General features: G+C 41.6%; 1 protein-coding gene across 10 annotated transcripts in view; it reads right to left on the reverse strand.

Annotated features, from left to right (window-relative positions):
• The window catches only part of PTPRO (protein tyrosine phosphatase receptor type O), a 220574-nt gene continuing 198607 nt past the window's right edge, over positions 1 to 21967 (reverse strand). For 8 of the 10 annotated variants that reach the window (XM_073319271.2, XM_073319239.2, XM_073319260.2 and 5 more), the window contains 8 exons: positions 21743 to 21833; positions 21184 to 21260; positions 18570 to 18704; positions 13056 to 13178; positions 11114 to 11268; positions 8093 to 8228; positions 4146 to 4266; positions 1 to 2707 (listed from right to left, as the gene is read on the reverse strand). In XM_073319271.2, coding sequence (XP_073175372.1) covers positions 4162 to 4266; positions 8093 to 8228; positions 11114 to 11268; positions 13056 to 13178; positions 18570 to 18704; positions 21184 to 21260; positions 21743 to 21833 — 822 coding nt within the window. In that variant the 3' untranslated portion in view covers positions 1 to 2707; positions 4146 to 4161. The remainder of the gene's footprint in view (positions 2708 to 4145; positions 4267 to 8092; positions 8229 to 11113; positions 11269 to 13055; positions 13179 to 18569; positions 18705 to 21183; positions 21261 to 21742; positions 21834 to 21967) is intronic. The other 2 variants (XM_073319226.2, XM_073319283.2) reach the window with 2 other exon arrangements.

Below are 21967 nucleotides of genomic sequence, written 5' to 3' on the forward strand. Positions count from 1 at the left end.
TTTTCTTTGACCAGTGTAATTTGTGCCATTCAAGCTCACACAGCTCTGGCCCCAAGCTCAAAGTCTATTCTACAACCTCAAATAAGCTAGGCCTAAAACAGATACTTCATACACATTACTGCTCTGATTGAAACTTATAACACTTCCAACAGAATGAAATCAACACACTTGTTTTCCTTCATTGATTGTAAAGCAATACCTATGCTTCTATGGCGAGTGTGTATGGTGTATAGCTGTATAACGAAACCACTACACTGATGATCTACTTCTAAATATGCATGGACCATAACTCTAGTTTACAGGATGTTCATCCTACTCAACTTTAGAGAGGAGCCTGAACCAAAACCCCAGTGCCAAACACCCCTGTACTTTGTGGCAGAGTGGAAGCTGCAATCCAAACCTGGACCTTAATTTTGATGCCAGCCCCATCTCCAATGTGGCAGCTGAAAATCCTAGATCCAAGTATTGGGCGTTTGAACTTCAGATATGACGGTTGCAGATTAGGTCCAGGCTCATGCCCATGCTGGAAGGAATCAACCAGCCATTAAGCTGTTCATGTCTCCTCCTGAACAAAGAACTTTGTGTACCTGTGGATATATAAATTAATAAGACAGGTAGTACATCCTAGGTAAGCACAGAAGGCTTGAAATACATACAGAAATAGAGACTGTGGCAAGGGCTGCAGGGCTCTGGGGCTTTTCGTCCTAGTTTACAATTCTGAATTCTACTTAGGTGAGGAGAGACGACGGTCTGCTGGGTGGCCTTCATGTAGTAGTCACCCTAGAGAAAATGGCACCCTTGTTGTCATTTGTGGCACAGAGGTGAGCCCTTCAGCTCAGGGTTGAGGCACATTGGTGGGGCAGTAGAAGAAGCTTGCATGGTTGTAGCCTGAGCAGTTACCAGTTCTGTCCTTGAAGACAGGATTTCAGTCTCCAGGACTATCAAGCTGGCCTCTTGCACCAGCACTAAATACCCAATTAAAAAAAAATATGGGGGTTACATTCCAGCTCTTAACTGAGTGGCATCACCATACAAGTGATACAGAAGTGGAGACTGAACTAACTTGTTGGTGCGTAGAGGTGATCCCTCCATGACAGGACAGAGAGACATAGGTAGGAAATATGGGGGGAAAGTAGAGCTGCTGCCACCCAGTCAGTGATCAGAGGGTGTAGCTTTCAGTGGGTCTGGAACCCTTTCGCAAGTACCCAATTTACTTTTGGAGAGGGGAATAGAGCTATGCCAATATAGCATCAAAAAAGATGATCTTAAATTCTCGGGCTGTGGTGCACAGACACGAGGGTAGAGTGATCCAGGTGGGAAAAGCAGCAGCCTTGCTCAGTGTCATTTTCACAGGTAAGCAATCCAATGTGTTTACTTTCAGTTTTTGTTTACATTGAGTACCATTGCCTCTAACGTCCAATGAGCTGACACAAAGTAACAGGTTACAAAAATGCCATCGACATCCACTCTGAAATTATCCATCTCACAATACACAACGATGTACCGGAATTATACAAAGCCAAAAAGAATATAACATACCTAATTATGCTGACTAGAAATAAAACTTGACAGCAAAAAAACCCAAACAACAAAAAACCCAACCCCAAAGTCCCTGCAGGAATCAGTACCGATGCTTTGACAACATCCTGGTAACGAACCCATAAAATTTCCGTAGCATGCCAAAACCCTCATTTCCACATCACCGTGAATTCCCAGCTCGTCAGAGAGATGCTGCTGCATTCATTACAGCAATTATTTTTTTCTCAACATGAATCAGCTTCTCATTTTTACACAGGGCGAATATATTTGAGAAGAACAAACAAATCAAGGGTATAGGCACCATAGACTGCTCAGACAGCTAAATGCTACAGCAAGAGAGCCTAAAGGTTCTCCAGCTCCAAACTCTTCTCCACTTTCAATAGCTTCAGTCTTAAAAAAAAAAAAAATTGTACCTGATCAGGGGCGTTACTGAAATGAGTAAAGAGAGGAACGATCCTGCTGTTTAATGAGGAGGATCACAATCAAGAACCAGACCAACAGAAGCTTTCTAATGTAGGTCTTCTACACTAGCCTTGAGCTATATTGTTTGGATTTCAGGAGTGTTACTAAAGCTCCCCAGGTACTGTATTCTCCCTACTCCACTGAAGCACAGAACCACCGTGCTGCCGTAAACAGAGTCAAATCAATATCCCATTTCCTCTTGACAAAATCCACAATCCTTCAGGTTTGTACATGCCTCGTATTCACGAATGAGGTATTATTAGATGCTAACAATGCCTGTTCTCTTATGGACTTCAGCACAGACCAGAAACACATGAAGAAAGCTCTTCTTCATTCAGATACAGCCATTTAAAAAATATTGCACTTCCTTTAACCTTAAGCCCAACCTGCACAGAAAAACTTAAACCAAACCAAACAAACCCTTCAGGAGTACTGTATTTTATGCACATATTATAGTATCTTTTCCGTCCTGTTGTTTTAGTTGAATTTGGTCCAGTATTTTAAAAATGTCCAGAAATTAAACAGTCCGAAAGACACTGCAGGCTCTTTAAGGCTAAATCTCCCCAGTGCTTCTAAAATTTAAAGTATCTTTCTTTTATTGTCCGTATACTGCAAAGCAGCGGCCTTCCATGGCAAAACAGCTAGCAGTTCAATCAAACAAACAAAATCTGAAGCAAGGGAAGATGGGTGTACTTCATGGTCTCACCTGGAAGAAAGCAAAGCAAATGGATCCTGTTTGAAAATGATACACAACATTAGCCATTTATTTTTAGTTTTACTTGAAGCTCTGTATATGAAGGAAGGGAACAAAAAACCAGGACATACAGGTCAATATGTTGAAAACTCACAAGTGATATTGAGTGCAAAACTTGATAAACCTTACTTGGGCCTAATTTTCAGAAAGTGTTCAGCAATCCCCTTTTATAAATCAAGTTGGGCACCAAAAAATAGAGGCAGCCAGAATCACTAGTCACTTTTCATAATATTGGCCACAGTTTCTATTCCTGGAAGATTAATTATTTGTATGCATGTATGTTTGAGAGAATCTCAGCTTTTCTATCCCCCACCCCACTTCAGTTAGAAACACAATTTAAAGAAAAATATATTGGGGACAAAAGTCCAGCGGACCTGATGGGAGAAATGGAAGGAGAGAAAAAGAAACAATTTGTGGAATAGAGGGGAAGGCAGGGTCCAAAGTTTATATGATAAATTGTATAATCAAACACTTACATAGCACAGGCTAGCCATATATCTCAATGTGCTTTCAAAGTTAGCTCAATATCATTAACTAAGTTTTACCGATGGGCAAATTGAGGCACGCAGTTGCTAACTGATGTACCTGAGAATGCACGGTGAATCAATGGCAGTGCTGAGAATAGATCCCCAGCATTTTGAGCCCATGGACCATGCTGCCTGTCAGCAGGTTGACAACACATTTTGGTTTTGTAATTTTTTTGCCTGTTGCACTTAAAAGTGTACTTAAGACATCTGTATTAATCGTTAAGTTGCTCAGTGTTAGTGCTGGTAGCAACTTCGGACTGCTTCCATAGCAGGTTCATAAATTCCTTAGCTTTTACTCCTGGAGTATATTTACTGGCAGCTGTCTCTGCAGCAGCCCCGCTGCTGGGATTGCCGTACAGGGAGGGGGAGGGATTCAGTTGGCCCTGATAATTTGACACTTTGTAGATGACAAGTGAGTGAGTGATGACAACCCCTTATGACTTTTTGATTTTTAATTTCCTCTTAAACCTTAGGAAAGTGCAGCAACCTTATCAGGGCGATTTATGTGAAAAACCAGGAGAGGGTTTTCAGCTTTTTTTTTTTTTTAATTAAATGATTGGTGAGCCAGAAAGGTCTAAAAATGCGAAGAAATGTGTGATTTATCATTCCATGCTAACGCAAACAGCTAAGGGGATTTCCCTCTCATTCTCTGCACACACTACCACCCCCACTGGGGCCCAGGGGGAAAAGGAGTGGGCAAGAGACCAGGCTTGGAAAGCTTCAACCCTAAGGTAAAATTCTTGGAGTATGGGAAAAGGTATAATGATGGTTGTGCCGTAAAACATTAATTTCACCAGTTGCTACCAGCTGACTGGGATTATAAATCGTGAGCAGAACTGAAGGGGTGATGCTGTCATACGTACCACCTGGGATTCTGAACTAGGACTTGCTGACATTCTCATATATGACATCACTGATGCAGAATTGCTGTTTCTTCTTTAGCCACATCAATTGTACACACTGGTGAATAAAAATGTATTGTTCCTGGAAGCAAGACCAAACGTATATATTTTTGCACCTGGTATAGCTCGGTTAAACCTGGCCAATGAAGTAACATTGATAACAATAGTCTGCATACACATTCTTAAATATCTGTAGTCATTAATATTCTGGCTGCATATCTGTGTCCCCATTCAAGAAATTATAGTATACAACACCAATGGAAGCACAAAGCTCATCAGACCTGCCTTTGTCACTATTCTTGACTCTTATTAATTAACTTAAGAGACTGTAGTTGTGTTGACTGAATTTATGACACCTGAAGAATGGTGCGGTCTGCTAATGGGAATCATGAAGTATGTAAGGCAATAAAATGTATGAAGATATAAGTGAGGAAGGGGTCAGGTCTGATATTATTTGATACTAAAGTGCTCTTCTATCAATCAGACAAAGGTGTAACAAGATTCAAGGACTGGAAGTTGAAGCTAGATAAATTTGGACTGTAAATAAGGCACACATTTTTAACAGGGAGCATTGTCAACCTTTGGAACAATTTACCAAGGGTAGTGGGGCTTCTCCATCACTGCTCATTTTTAAATCAAGATTGGATTTTCCCCCTCTAAATGAGATGCTCTAGTTCAAACAGGAATGAATTCAGGGAAATGCTAAGGCCCGTGTTATGCAGCAGGTTAGACTAGATTATCACGGTGGTCCCTTCTGGCTTTACACGCTATAAATTATTAGCCCCCATACCATTTTGGCTATTGTTTGGTCAGATCTCACAAACTAAACAGTGTCAGTACTCGGAGGGGAGGCCTCCCGGGAAAATCCAGATACAAGCAGCAGCAGTGGCGATTCTGTAGGCACTCCCATCTCTGGGGTAGTAATGCCCTGCTGTGGTAAGAGGGGGCTTTGTTGGCGAGATGGAAAACTGAGGTTATTACAAGATCCTTGGCATGGTTTGCAAGAATAGTTACGTTAACCTCACAGGGCTATCCAATTTACAACTGGGCAATTATATTCTTCCATCCTAAATTGCCCCTGCAATTGCAACCTGTCTCGTAGCTTTGGAGGGCACTGTTGAATAACTGCTACATTTCCCCTGGCCGTAGCTGCATTTTGGGGCATGTGAAGCAATTCTTGTGTGTGTAATTTTGGAAGTACTTTAGTATATAGAGGAGCTTCTGTACAAAATCCTTATATTCTAATTGCTTGAAAATATATTATGCCCTTATATCATCATATTCCTTAGATTTAGGCAAATAAAAGCCATACTTGGTGCGTTTCTATGTATGTGTGTCTATAACTTGTGACTTGTCACAATAAACCGCTAAAAACTGATGGTTTCTGTTCATAGAGTGTTTAATAACTTATTTATTTATTGTGGGATTATCAACCACCAAATTACTTACACTATAAGAAGCTTGGGGCCAGGGCCCTGTTTCATTGTATGTGTGTACAGTGTTAAGAACAATGTTGATCTTTAATTGGGACCTCTGAATAATAATTCATTTCACCTTGAATTCTAAACCTCATTCCAACGTAAATGGAGGCAAAACTTGATAAAACCATCAATCCTTCTCCAGGCCTTGTGCAGAAAGGGAACATTCACGCAACACCTGACACAGATGTCTAAGAGGTCTGAGATGGCTTTAAGCCACAACATTGGGGTTTGGATTTCATATTTCCTCCCCGAAGTTGTTCACACCCCGGGATTTGGTTCAGCTCCTTACAAATATGGGAACATCTACACACAGATATAAGCCCTGCAGCATGGCTATGGCTGGTCTCCAACCTCCCAGGGTCCCAGAGCTTGGGCTCCAGCCTCACAGCCTGTATGTCTACACAGCAATTTTTCAACCCTGAAGCCCAAGCCCCATGAGCCCCAGTCAGCTGTGCGTTTTACATCCCCAGGTGCACACACACACTTTATGAGGCCAGCTCAAAATTCAGATCTCAAATCTAACTGGATTTCAAATATCCATTATCCTGGGATCCCCGGTTTTGATTCAGGCTCATCTCTCCTCTAAACTCACCTGGGGTTCACTCAGTTTGTAAACTGTTCAAGGAACAGTGGCCAAGTTTCCAGTTTGGAAGGAAACATGAAATCAGGTGAGCTGTGTGTGGTTTCAAGTTTTGTAATGAAAGGTTCACACAGCTCTAACCCATCCATCCTGTTTGCTCTTAAATTACACTGACACCTAGTGGCCTGTGTGGATACAGCTTTATAAAGACTAGGAAATTCCACTCTAATTTAAAAAGAAAAAACCTGAAGAGGTCAGGGCTGGCAAGCACAGAAATGCATGACACCCTGCCTGTGAGGTAAGATTTTCCTGTTTGTCAGGATGTATTAGAGCAAGCTTTGTTGACTAAAACAGGTGTCTCCCCTTCACAAGGCCAATGGGATGTATCCTTGCTCTCCAGTATTTAATCCTGCCCACTGGCACCAGTTCCTGGAGCACTTTAATCTTGATCTAGCTTTTGAGGCGTTACAGAGCCCTTCTGTTGGTGTGTGAGTATTAGGAAGAGAAAGGAAAGAGACTCTAGTGATGCTTTGCTAAAATGCCAGTGCAGCAGGGAAAAGGCCAGCTGGCTAACAGTATGAAACTTGGAAACAATATGAAAATTGGAAAGCCATCAAAATGGATTGTGTGGGATTGCGGAACTCCCTGCTCCCCAAATAAAAAGCAGATCAAGCAGCACACCCTGGTCTCTCCATCACTCTCCTCTGAACCATACTCAACTGAACAAAAGTGAAAGCCTATTCTATGACATGGTAACTCAGTGAAATTCAAGAATTAAAACTAAAACAAAAACACCAAATAATTTCCATGCCTTAAATCGCAGCCTTTCCTATGACATCAGTAGGCATTGGATCAGGTCAGGTGATGGGGAAAGGTGCTTACCTGGCTGACTCCTCTAGAGAATGAAGTCCTCTACATACAAAAAGCAACAAGATAGGCAATGGCACTGCAGGCTTCCCTCATACTACCTCAGCTAATTTGCATCTACCTTGATCGGGAGTGACCCATCTCAAAGGACAGTTCATCCTCCAGACCCAGTAAATCCTGTGCGTATCTGTGAAGTCTGACATTTGTGCGGGTGGTATTGTGATGTGGTCTCCGCACTGGGAACTGGGTGGAGATCACAGACTTGTTTCATGTATCCAACAGGCAACTGACAAATAAAAACTTTCAGCTCTAACTAATGCTCTTGGGAATAAAAAGGGGCAAATAATTCCGTTCTAAAACTTTGGTCTATTTGTTTCTGCAGTAGTGAAATTTTCACAGAAGTATTTTGATTTTTTTTGATTTTTCAACAGAAACTTTAGCCAAGAAACAGAGAGGGAAGTAGGGGGAAGAAACCTCATGCCCCGCCTTTTGTTTTGTTTTTGTTTTCCAATTTTTGTATTGTCACTGTATAACTCTTGGATCATCAGCTTAGTCAGATGACACTTTCCTGAATGGCTCCGAATGGTGGTCTGATCCGACTACCAGTCCTATACGTCATTTAAACCCTAGATCAAGTCCACTGTTTTTTCAAAATGGTGCATTTTATATAACTCATGCACTTCTATTTTAATGCTTGTTCAGACTAGTTTCTTACAAGGTGGGACTAGCCTGTCTGCATTAGAAAGCTTCAACTAGGTTGTAAGTACATCCATCTATCCTGATCTATTGATAGTTTAGGTAGCAGACTCATAAAAATGTGGAAGTAGTATACATTTAGCATGGAGAAGACAATTATTTTATCTATTTACAGGACTATGTCAGAACCTCAATAGATTCTGCAGCACAAAATAGTTAGGATACCTACATTAGTGCAACATGGTATTTTTAATTTTGAAAATACATGAAAATGAAATTCATACCTCTGTCTGTACCATGGACATCCTATAAGACCGCATTTCAGACACCAGCCCTAATATATCTACAAACTCATGATCACGAATGTGCTGTAAGAGCCGATCCAATGCTATAAAGGTTCCTGTCCGTCCCACGCCAGCACTGTAACACACACATCGTTACAGGTTACTACCTTTTGGGGGTGGGAGCGGAGGGGATGAGTGGTTGGGGGGTAAAGAAAGCAAATGTTGTGCTGTAATTCAGAATTATGAAACAATCATCCTGATGAAAATATGTCTAATTTGCACTGGATTCACACAATTGACTAATCCTTCGAATATATGCCGCACAGTAATTCACAGTTCACACCAAAGAATGCACAGGACTAAGGGCTTTGCAATGATTTCACCTTTCTTAAAAAAAAGTATAATAGTTATACAGAAGAGCTGTGATAGGCAATTGACTAATCCTACCTAGCTGAAACTATCTGGGCTGAAAAACTCCGACCCTCAGAGTGATATTCTGGGCAAAATCCGACGGGGTAAATTTGGCCCCCTCTCACAGTCTTACATTTTCTTGACTGACCACCTTATGCTGGCAAGTCCCTTTCTCCCTTATATTTTTTCCTCATGATGATGAGAGGTATAAAACTACTTGAGCTGTATCTGTGAATACACATAGATCTACATTATGGTGCCTACAGCAAATGAGCTTGACCAAGTTACACTTGCAGTTCCACCAGGTTTAGTTTCTGCAAAGTCAACAGACTTCTTGTGAAATGGTCACTGCTTTTGAGGGCAACAGAAGAGATTTTCAGATGCTGGGGGCTCAGTACCTTTTAAAATCAGGCAATTTATGGATTTAAGAGGCTAACTTTGGAAGGATGAGGGAGCAGATGGAGAAAGAGATAAAAACAAATATATTGTGTGTGAGACTTTCTCTAATAGAGAGAGAGTGAAAATCTTAGTTTACTTTTATTAGACCGGATTTTTAAAGGTGCAGAACAGTTTGATGTAAATAGGTGTGGATCCAACATTCTAAAAACCAAACCATTTGCTTTCACATTCTTGATACAACCGTATGTGAAATTGGTAAATATTATTTGCATACCTCAGAGAAAAGTTTTATGTGGACATGGGGTGGCTGTAGGCATAAATTGACTAGGCAGATGCATAGAATATCATATATCTGGGACTCTGGTAGGGTATTTATCAATCCAATAAAAGTGGTTGATTTTATAAATATGACTGAGATGGGATAAAAATTCATGAATTCAATAAGAGGTTTTTGGTCTAATTAACGTGACATGTCCAATCATTAATCAATTAATCCACTTTCATGAATTTGGCAGACATGATAAAAAATCATGACTCCAATAGATAAAATAATAAATGTATGACTCTAAGAGGTAGTCATCAGTTTAATAAATCCAGTAACAGACTATCAATTTCATGCATTCATTAAAGTTAGAGAAGACTTTTAATGGTCTCCAAAAGTATCCAGAAAACATTAATTGGTTCATTTTTTCCCACTGATTTCATGAAACCGTGACTTCTATCCGTGCATTGCAAGACCTACAGTACACTTTAGCATTCTATCCAAAACCACATTTCTCTGCAGGTGGCATTATCCTTATGAAAAATTAAGACACTAATGGTCTAGCGTACCACTGCCAGCCCCTGTACTCTCCCCATGCAAAGTATGCATGAGCCAGGGGAGTTAAGTATAGGGTTGTGAAATTAAATGCTTTAGCTAAGTCCCCTCTTTGAGCCTACCAGTGTCTGTCTCAACTTTGCATTAGGGCTCTGTCCCGCAGCTGTACTCAGCATGAGTTCACCCAGGAACTTCTGCACCACAACTCATCAGCAGGACTGAACACTATTAGAAATGACAAATGCTGCTATTGCGCCACTTCCTAGTAAGAATTCTGGAAACCTCATGAGGAACTAGAAAGGGTGATACTGTAAAAGGCTGTTCGCTGAGTAATGTCCCAGTTATTTAGGGCACACCATGTGACTGCAAAGGAAAATGTTCCAAACACCACTGCAGTGACGAGGAAGCTATGCTGGAGGCTTTTGACATTGTTTGCATGCAACATAACTGCATCTGTACATACCCAAACACACATTTTCACAACTTGTGAGCAGATGCCTTAGGATGGGTGATAGAGGGAGGTGGGGCTAATAGCTTCATGAAGCTTTGAGTTCCATTCAGGGCATACCTAGCAGTTTAAACTCACACTAAATGATCTGTTACACACCTCTCTCTCTACGAAGTAACCCTATAATAATCTATCATTACCAGGAGTAGTCTTACCATTACACATTGTGGGGCAAATTAATCTTTGATGTCACTACAATGGAGTTACATCAGGAATCAATTTGGCACAATCTTTAATGCAGCAGCTGGCTTCGGAGAGCTCAACAGTGTCTTACAAAAAGCCTGACGATGAACAAGGGTGACAGTTACTATATTAAAATGCTGCCCTCAAGAAAAGAAAAACCCATATATTGTGTCATGCCTACTGCCTGCCCATAGATTTAACTCCCAACATTGTGTACTGAAGGCCAAATTATCTGAGAGTGATGATCTACACAGAGTATGTCTCTGCAGGGAAATAGCATTCTGCTTCACAGACTGTTGTTTTGATTTTTTCCACCTGAATTGCAAAAACATGGAAATGCAAGTGTTCGGCAAGGTCCTCTGATGATATAAAACAATGTAGCCTCATGGACGTCAGTGGAGTTATGCTAATTTACCTCAGCTGAGTATCAGACCTGCAATACTTTACTATGATAAAAATATATGGTATACATCACTCACTCTCTTTCCCCGTACATCTAGGAACATAGAATGAAATCCTGGCCCCATTAAAGTCAATGGCAAAACTCTCACTTACTGCAATAGGGCCAGGATTTTACCATAAAACATAAATAAAATACAATTCTCAGCACCTTAAAGGTGGAAAGAAATCCCTCCCTCCAGTGTTCTTCTCGATGTATTTCAATGGTTACGCATTAAAGGAAAATGGAAAATTAAGCCTTTACCTGCAGTGTATGGCCATGGGGCCTTTACTCTTTGTTGACTGCTGTCTGACCATCTGTACAAACTGCAAGATGCTCTCTGCAGCATTTGTAGTGGGGACACCATGATCAGGCCAGGCAGTGTAGTTAAAATGCATTACATCTTGTACCTCATCAGCCTAAGGCGGAAAAAACAGAACAGCAGCATGTTCATGTTTGTTTTACCTGTGCAGACATGTTCAATCTGACTCATGCATTTACAAATGCTGACTGATGAAATTAGAGTTAGTCAAAAATGGTAAAGATTGTATGTGAAAATTTTCAAATGATTTTTGCTCCACAGTTTCGAAAAGGAAATATATTTTTTGTAAAACTTAAAAACAATAATCAAAAATTGTATGGTTTGGGGGTTTTGTTTTTGTTTCTCCTTTTTCTCTTCCTTCTCATTCCATTTTTCTTGAAAGACCAGAAACTTGGGAATTTTAATATCCAGGTTTAATTGGAAAAACAAACAAACAAAAACAGTTTTTTCGGAAGACTTTTTTTTTAAACAAAAACATTTGGCTTTCAAAAAATGTCTAACAGTTCTAACTGAAATATATTAGAAGGCTAGGACATTACTTCAACAAACAAGGATCTGGCTTTGTGACAAATGCACTCAAGTGACAGTTTTTTATCCCCACAACTCAGGACAGAGAGTTGATGCTGTGAATTCCTACAACACTACGGTTCTGATCCATTGTATCAGTCTCCCATTCTTGCACAAGATCAAACAATGATTTCTGTAAATATTAGTCCCATTCAAAACATTGGGAGGCAGAGCTGAAATTGGAAGAGAGACCTGAAAATCTGGATGCTTATCCAAACACCTTTGGTTCAGAAATCTGATGCTCTCAAAAGAATTACTATATTTCCTGGTTTTGATAGGCTGGAAATAGCTCAAGAATGGACTTTCTGGTCCAAATTAAGAAGTATGGGAATGCACAGGAATGGTCGCGGTTTGATTCAGTTCTATTACGTTGCATTTTACAACGGTTTTGATTCAGTTCTATCATATTGCATTTTACAATGGTTTTGCCGATTCCTAGCTGTACTCCTGCCTGTGCCTGACCCTTAACAAAATAAAGTGTTTGAAAGATTGGAATGTGCAGTAGGCTCCTCCCACTTCCTCTGCTTAGAGCAGTTAATACAGCAAAATCTTCTATTTCACAGCACCATGGGATGGGATACCGTTCATGAATTAAATTCTGTTTTATTCAACAGCATTTAGGGACGTGGCCTCAAAAGAATGCCAAGAATAACACACAATTACCTCCTTTACAAACAATATTCCTCAACTTCTATATCCTTATTTTCAGGCCTTGAACAGTTTATAACTGAAAATGGGACTATCGTCTGATACACGGGACCAAAAAAAAAGTGGCTGAAATGTGGTCTCCAAACAAACCATTATCATTAATTATTTGTACTACACTAGCACTTAGAAGCCCCAGTCATGATCAGGGCCCCATCATGCTAGGTGCTGTGCATCAGGTCTTCACTACCTAAGGATCCTCCTGGGAACCCTCAGGTGTCCAGTTAGGCACCCTTAGTGCTCCTTTGCATCACAGCAGCAACTTACCAAACATACCAGTTTTTGTGGAGGATTCTGTGGTGTGAACATTTGTCCACTAGGATCTAAACTAGAGAGACAACCTTTTCCCTCTGGAGATGCCTGGGATGGATAGAAATTAGAGAAGGGCCTGAACCAAAACCCCAGATCAGAACATCCTTGAAATCTGAAGGTGATTGCAATCAAAATCTATTTATGAATGTTGCTGTTGGTCCCTTTCTCTATAACTAACTGCCCCCAGAACTCAGGTCTGAACACCCCTGAATTTTGGAGTGAGAGAGATTTGGATCCAAATTTTGCAGGATGGGCTGATCTCTAATGAAAAGCAATGAAACATCTTTCTCGGTCACCCACATAGCTGATTCTGAAGTTCCTAAAAGACCAGTCTGTTTGCTCCTCCTCCGAAAGCATCTCCACTGTGATGTCCCCATAAGCAATAGGCTCTTCAGTAAAAGGCCAGTAATGATCACATTTCACCTAGAAGAAAAGAAAAACAACAGTACAATCAAAATCTATTTAGACTCAAGTTTGGGAAGCAACACAGCAGAATTTTGCTTGGCACTTAAGCATGCGTGTGTTATGTAGATGTGTGTGTGTAAACTCTCAACAAAAATGAAGCTTTAGAAAAGCAGCCTCATTATGGCTCATAGACTGTAGACAAAAAGAAAAGGAGGACTTGTGGCACCTTCATCATCCAATGAAGTGAGCTGTAGCTCACGAAAGCTTATGCTCAAATAAATTGGTTAGGCTCTAAGGTGCCACAAGTCTTCCTTTTCTTTTTGCGAATACAGACTAACATGGCTGCTACTCTGAAAGACTGTAGACAGTTGTCATCCCCAACAGAACACCATTGATGATCTCAAATAACAAGTGTCCAAATGCAGTGAACAAGATCATACATGAAAGGAAACAAAAAATATATGTTCCAAGTATTCTCTATTACAGTGTAAAGGACCATGATGTAATATTTTTATTTTATTTAGATTTAAAATAATAAAGACAACCAAACAACACTCTAGGCACCCTAACATAACCAACCATACAGTAAATACAATAAAATTAAATCATAGAAGCATTAAAATCCATTCCACAGGAACCATTTACCCCAGGGGAGGGCAAACTATGGCCTGCGGGCCGGATCCGGCCCGTTAGGGTTTCAATCCGTCCTGAGGGATTGCCAGCCCCGTGGCGCAGTAGGGCTAAGGCAGGATCCCTGCCTGCCCTGGCCCTGCACTGCTCCCGGAAGTGGCTGGCACCATGTCCTTGCAGCCCTGGGGGAGGGTGGGGTAGAGGGCTCCATGTGCTGCCCTCATCTGCAGGCACTGCCCCCCCGCAGCTCATATTGGCTGGGAATGGGGAACCACAGCCAATGGGAGTTTTGGGAGTGGTACCAACAGGTGAGGGCTGCCCCTTCCACCCCCAGGAGCCACTGCCGGACATGCTGGCCACTTCCGGAAGCGGCACAAGGCCAGGGCAAGCAGGGAGCCTGCCTTAGCCCTGCTGCACAACGCAAATAGCGCAGGCTGGAGCCCGCACCCCGAATCCCTCCTGCACCCGACACCCCAACCCCCTTCCCTGAGCCTCCTAACCCCCTGCCACACCCCCTACTGCACCCCAACCCCCTGCCCTGAGCCCCTTCCTGCACTCCGCACTCCCTCCCACACCCTCAGCCTTCTCCAGAAACCCTATGAAACAGGTGTCTCTTTCAGCATGCTTGCAAATCTGTGTTATTTTGGAACAAGAGAAGGTGGGAAGAGCAAGTTCCAGAGCTCCCACAAAGAACAGCCTGCCAGTCACTCTCTTTCTCTTACAATGAGGAGGATCCAGTTAAGTGTCCATGCTGACTGCAGCTGTGGAAGTATGGCATGGGGAGAGAGGCATGTCCATTGGCCTGTGCCAGCCCATTTATGGCTTCATAGCTCATAACCGACACATTAAACTCAACCCAGAGACCAATGGGCAGCTAGCTATCCTGGAACATTGCTGTCACTATGTCCTGCTCAATAAGCAAATCGCTGCATTCTACACCAGCCTCAGTCTCCGAATGGTTTTAAGGTGTAATCCCATGTAGTGAGCATTGCAATAGCCAAATCTTGAGGTAACAAAAGCATGGATAATGGTGGCAAGGTCTGTGGCCGGAAGGAAAGGCCACAGTGTCCTAGCCAGGCACTGATGGGAAACAAGAGACTGGGCCACTGCTGTGATGTGGTTATCAAACAGCTCGGGGGCTAATATCACCCCTGAGTTGTGAACACTTATCTAATGACAGATGTACTCCTTCAATCCAAGGGGCTGATATTACCCCTGCCATCTCCCCTGGCTGCTTCCCCAAACCCATCATCATTGCCTCAATCTTAGCTGGGTTGAGCCTCAGCCAGCTCACTTTCATCCATGTGCCAACCTTGACTAGACAGCAACTGAGAAGCTGAACTGCATCATCCAAATCAGACAAGACAGATACACAGATTTGGGTGTCATCATCATGCTGCACCCCATGTCTCCTTACTAGTAACAAACTTGGACAGATGATTAGGGAGGAGTATAAAAAATACTGCTCAAGCATGCAGGGGTGTAACCAGGAAGGCCAAAGCACAAATGGAGTTGTAGCTAGCAAGGAATCTGAAGGGTAACAAGAAGGGTTTTGACAAGTATGTTAGCAACAAGAAGGCAGCCAGGAAAAGTGTGGGACCCTTACTGAATGGGAGAGGCAACCTAGTGACAGATGCTGTGGAAAAAGCTGAAGTACTCAATGCTTTTTTTGCCTCAGTCTTCACAGAAAAAGTCAGCTCCCATACAGCTGCACTGGGCAGCACAGTATGGGGAGGAGGTGATCAGCCCTCGGTGGTGAAAGAACAGGTTAACGACTATTTAGAAAAGCTGGATATGCACAAGTCCATGGGTCCGGGTGCAATGCATCCGAGGATATTGGGGGAGTAGGCTGATGTGATTGCAGAGCCATTGGCCATTATCTTTGAAAACTCATGGCAATCAGGAGGGGTCCCGGATGATTGGAAAAAGGCAAATATAGTGCCCATCTTTAAAAAAGGGAAGAAGGAGAATCCAGGGAACTACACACTGGTCAGCCTCACTTCTGTCCCCAGAAAAATCATGGAGTAGGTCCTCAAGAAATCCATTTTGAAGCACTTGGAGGACAGGAACAGTCAACATGGATTCACCAAGCGCAAGTCATGCCTGACCAACCTGATTGCTTTCTTTGATGAGATAACTGGTGCTGTGGATATGGGGAAAGCGGTGGATGTGATATACCTTGACTTTAGCAAAGCTTTTGATACGATCTCCCACAGTATTCTTGCCAGCAAGTTAAGAAATATGGATTGGATGAATGGACTATGAAGTGGATAAAAAGCTGGCTGGATCGTTGGGCTTGGCTCAATGTCTCGTTGGCAGTCGGTATCAAGCGGAGTGCCCCAGGGGTTGATCCTGGGGCCGGTTTTATTCAACATCTTCATTAATGATCTGGATGATGGGATGAATTGCACCCTCAGCAAGTTCGTGGATGACACTAAGATGGGGGGAGAGGTAGATATGTTGGAGGGTAGGGATAGGGTCCAGAGTGATCTAGACAAATTGGAGGACTGGGCCAAAAGAAATCTGATGAGGTTCAACAAGGACAAGTGCAGAGTCCTGCACTTAGGACGGAAGAATCCCTTGCCTGGCTACAGGCTGTGGACCAACTAACTAAGCGGCAGCTCTGCAAAAAAGGACCTGGAGATTACAGTGGATGAGAAGCTGGATAGGAGTCAACTGTGTGCCCTTGTTGCCAAGAAGGCTAACAGCATATTGGACTGCATTAGTAGGAACATTGCCAGCAGATCAAGGGAAGTGATTATTCCCCTCTATTCGGCACTGGTGAGGCCACATCTGGAGTATTGCGTCCCGTTTTGGGCCCCCCCACCCTACAGAAAGGATGTGGACAGATTGGAGACAGTCCAGTGGAGGGCAACAAAAACGATTAGGGGGCTGAGGCACATGACTTATGAGGAGAGGCTGAGGGAACTGGGTTTATTTAGTCTACAGAAGAGAAGAGTGAGGGGGGATTTGATAGCAGCCTTCAACTACCTGAAGGGGGGTTCCAAAGAGGATGGAGCTAGGCTGTTCTCAGTGGTGGCAGATGACAGAACAAGGAGCAATGGTCTCAAATTGCAGTGGGGGAGGTCTAGGCTGGATATTTTAGGAAAAACTATTTCACTAGGAGGGTGGTGAAGCACTGGAATGGGTTACCTAGGGAGGTGGTGGAATCTCCATCCTTAAAGATTTTTAAGGCCCGTCTTGACAAAGTCCTGGCTGGGATGATTTAGTTGGGGTTGGTCCTGCTTTGAGCAGGGGGGTGGACTTGATGACCTCCTGAGGTCTCTTCCAGCCCTAATCTTCTATGATTCTATAATATGCAAGATCATAAGCAATGTACATGTATTAGCTGATTATTGTATTTCACATTCCATTTTGAAAAATAATGCTTTGTCATTTTTACAGAACTCTCACATTGACAGTGTCCCTATTATTAAAATGCCATTGACATCTGCATGTCATTCATATATGTATTATCTGTGCAAATGGCTAGAACTAACAAAGAAAATAGCTGGGAAGCGAATGTGGATGCTACAAATATCATGGCCAAGACTGTGTTGATTTGGTTATCTCAGCTTAATGAAAGAATATCTATTACGTTGACATCTGTTATAATGGCTGCACTGAAACCATGCAATAGAGCCTGTTGTGTCAAATGCTAATTTACAGAGAACAATATGATATTTGGAGGCACGCTTCAATGAAGAGAAAAAGATCACTGGTGCCATCTTTAATTTTAGTATTGTTTTGTTCTCTTGAAAGGTGCCAGAACAACAGTCGTAGGAAATGAGTGTTCTATTCATCCACACAAGAGGTACAGCATGGGCTCTGGCAGCTCCTCCAGGCTGCCCCAACAATGTGCTGGCCTGAAGAGAGAGTAAGAATCTATTTCAGTCCGTAGGTGCTGGAACTAGTGGTGCTGGGGTTGCTGCTGCACCCCCTGGCTTGAAGTGGATCCCATATATACAGGGTTCACAGTTTGGTTCAATGGCTCTCAGCACCTTCAGTCACCATGCCCAGCCAATTCTCTGCCTCTCTGCTGAAACTCCCAAGCAGGGGGATAATCGGTGGCAACTGTCCTAGTAGTTTTTGTGATGTGGATACACACCTGTAGACTAGGAACTGAGCTGGGACCACCACTAATTTCAGAGATGCCAACAAACAGCTATCAGACAGTAACAATTTTTCATTTGCTGCCAGCCTGGATTCAAACCAGTAACAGTCCCCTGAGCCATCCACTCCCTATTGCTGCCATTTTAAAGTCTAATTTGAGTCATGTAAGAATCTTTTACTCTTGATAAAAATCTTGTCAGCCTCTTACAACGGGTAACTTCCTACTAAAGATAGGACCAAAGCCAAACCTGAGGTCCAAACACAGCTGAACTTCAGGAAGTTCATATTTGGATTCAAATATTATGGCTCTATTTGCTACCATTACTCATGGTACCATTCAGCACCAGCTCTTTAGACTTACTGTTTATTATCATTAATATTAATGATTTGTGCTACCGCAGCACCGAGAGGTCTCCATTCAAATAGGGGCCCCATTGTGCTACACTACAAACAAATAGAACTATCCCTGCACTGAAGAGTTTACAATAAATGACCAGGAGTCTCCTTCTCGATCTCCTGTTGATATCATTAGGAGTTTTGGGTTCAGAGGGCATTCAAGAGCTTGCCTTATACTGCTGTTTTGTGTTAAAAAATAATGCAAAGGAACCTAATGACACTAAAATTATTTATTTCCTTGCAAAATGCACATAGGATTATGTTACCTACCCTTCTTTTTTCATTACACTGAGTGAGCATAACAATGATTTGTGATTTTTGCTGGAGAACCATCTTCCAAAAATCATTCCTTGTCTCTGGCAGTGGCCCCTGGGTTGCAATGTATTCCTGTGGTGAGTTGTAGCCCTAAGAGACAGGTGCAATTTGTTAATATACTTCATTTCACAGATTGTTCAGAATATACATTTTCCTCAGGAGCATATTTACAACATGCTTTTAAAGTTACATTTTTGAATGTTTAAGTCCAAAATTCAAAGAGCTTTTTAAAAGTAATTCCTATCATGAAGAAGCCTATATCAGGTTTTTTGGTTTGTTGCTTTTAATTCAGTGAAAACTGTTATTTTTTTTAATCAAAATATTTCCAAGGAGATTTTGAGTCCCAAATACTACAGGAGTACCTGGAAATTAACCTGTGTATGGACAAAAGTGAAACCGACCAATGTAAATTCACTGTTGAAAGTTAGTGAAGTACAAGAAATAAACAGCATAAAAAATGAAAACTAAATCAGGGCTGTTTTTTTTTTACAAAGTTTTAATACATTTAATATGCTGTGAATTCACAAGTACAATAGTTATGTATCCTTATCTTGTCCTTTCCCCCAAATAAATTAAGTAGCACTTGTGGTGAATTAAATGTAATAATAGAATAGAAAGGAAAGGATTAATCAGATCAACTCTAAACAAGGAACATGTGGATAAGTGTTTGCAAGCTCAAGACCCAAATCAGTAAAATACCTGGTAATCTTAGGCCTAAAATAATAGTAATAGGTTATTCTAAAAGTCATAACTCTTAAAAGATTATCAAATATTTATAATTTACTAAACCTGAAGTACCTTTAGGAGACATTATACCCATACATTCCTATCCCTATCTGTCTGCTAATCTGTCTGTTTTTATTTGTAGATACTTTTTTGGGCACTATTGTAGAAAAGGGTAATTTTGTAAATAATACAAGATGCCATTTCCGCATCTGCTAGTTAACATATTTGCTTGGTGTAAGGGTTGATTTAACTATGACCCTGGCTGCCTGTTTACAGTGAACGCAGGAGGAGATTATCAGCAGAACTACGTTTAGAAAGTTATCTAACACCCAGAGTAGTTGGGGGAAAAAAAAGACAGATACATTCAAAACACAGTATGTTCCTACATGAATTAGGCTATGGATGTATCAGCCTACAGCATTCAAGTAATTAAAATACTGATGATTTGGAAGCACTTTTCCATAGACAGCCTATTTCAGCATTTGCCATCTGTAAAAGACTCAGTTCAAACTCAACACTCATAATAATTTGTAAGTACAGAACACATTTCATTTTGCTTCATATGGGGTGTGTATATAACTGATGCATCACATTTTTACTGACAGTGGAAAGCGGATCAACATGAACACTAGGGTTTGAGATGAAACTATCATGAGGTGCCAAGTGGGAGAGTGATCATCCAAATAAGCCAAACACTAACATAGCTGTGTTGTAGCTAAAGTATTTGGAAGGTGTATTTTGTGTGTAGCATTAAACATATCTAAAATATAAACATGGAATTGACAAAAGCTGAAGAGACATATCTGGATGCTATATCTATCTATATCTATATCCATATCCATGGATGCTATATAACTGGATGCTATAAAATTGTCATTCTAGTTTTCTGACTGAGCATCAGATGTACACATTATCGATATTTAATGAAGAAAAGAAAGAAAGAGCCTGCCTGGCCTTATCACTTAGTTCTGTGATCTTGTCAGATCTCAGAAGCTAAGTAAGGTCAGTGCTTTGTCAGTGTTTGGATGGGAGACTTTCAAAGTGACGCACGAAGTGCTGATATTGATTCAGTGATTCTCTTCCCATTTTAATCAGTACTGAACCAAGTCCCTAGCATGAAGCTATGGGCCACTGTGCTGTTTCAGTGGAGAACTAGAACACAGATGTGCCCACCATTTGTAGTCATTAAAGATGCCACAACACTTTTCATAACAGCAGGGAACTCTTCCCAGCATCCTGGCTAAATTCTCATGTACAAAATTACATTCTGCCTCCCTACATATCCCATACGGTTACAGCCGAATACAGCATTCTTTACTTCCTGTCCTAAAACTATAGCAGAATTGCTATGAGCTGTTAGACAGCGGCTCTAAACCGCGCAAGGAAGAAGGCGTGAACAGAACAATGCCAAGATCAGGGTAGTGCAAATAGAAGCTATGTTTGCACACCATGCCCTGGCTTGTTCTCTGTGCATTTTTACTATACCTGTATCTCTGGTTCACTGCCTTTATTCCACATAGATTAAAGTATTGGAAAAAAACCCTTTAGCTGTTTGAGAATTGCAGTGCAGAGTTTAAACTTTTCATCCGTGTCCCCAGCCAATTTCCTCCCATCTGTAACAGGATGCACACAACTTTCAAAGTTTGCTGTGGCAAAATGTGCACAAAACAGGTTTATTGGCTGATGAAAAGTGCTGTTCACTGAAGGCAAAATTAGTGAAATTGCGATAATTTTTTTTTTAAAGTCACCAAATTGCTAGGAGTTTTCACTCTTTTCACTGCCTGTGTGATATTTCGCTACTAAGAACATTAAGCCTCAGGTTGATTTGAGTCTTACCACTTACAGGAATATAGTTGGCATTAATGTAGTCTGAACCTTCTTCTTCATTCATCGAAACTAATCTGACGCGGCTAAAGTCATCTGCAAAAAGAAGGAGGGGAGGGGGAAAGAAAGGGGGTAGCTTGAGCAAACTGTGGGAGGTTTTAAATAATCTCTTAAAATCCTGAAACACAATTACACACTCTCCAGCATAACAAAGGCAAAACTGTAGAGGGCCAGCATTCCATTCTAATAAGTACTGCCCAGTTCCTGCTGCATGGATACGGCTTCATTAATGCTGCACACTCCTGCCTTCAAGAGGCTTCACTGTCGGGTCTCTTTGAATCTCATTAAAATCATGAGAAAAAACGAAGAAGGCTGCTCAGCAGTAGGAATGACCTACTATTTTCAATCATGACAAATACAAAACACAGAGTTTCATCCTTTCAAAACTAAGAGAGACCTATTTCTTTTAAAACAAGCTTTTACCTGCTGGAAAACCTGCATCAATTCCACAATTAAAACTCTTCTCCCCCCACACCCCCCGAGGGACCCTCGCAGGAGTCTGCATCTACTGTACTTACATGGGAGGATATTTGTATAGCGATTTTTACATCGATTCATGGGAAGGTCAGCAGCAAAATGGGGTATGTCAAGCCCAATCAGTTTTAGCTCCTGTATATGTCAGAAGGGAAAATGTTGCCATTAAATTGACTAACACCTGAAAATTAATGGTTTGTGAATAATGCTTCTGACAGCCCTGGACTCCAAAGCACTTTATTTACGGACACTACAGATACAGCAAGTTT

Source organism: Lepidochelys kempii, chromosome 1 (assembly GCF_965140285.1).
Source record: "Lepidochelys kempii isolate rLepKem1 chromosome 1, rLepKem1.hap1, whole genome shotgun sequence".
Lineage (NCBI taxonomy): Eukaryota > Metazoa > Chordata > Testudines > Cheloniidae > Lepidochelys > Lepidochelys kempii.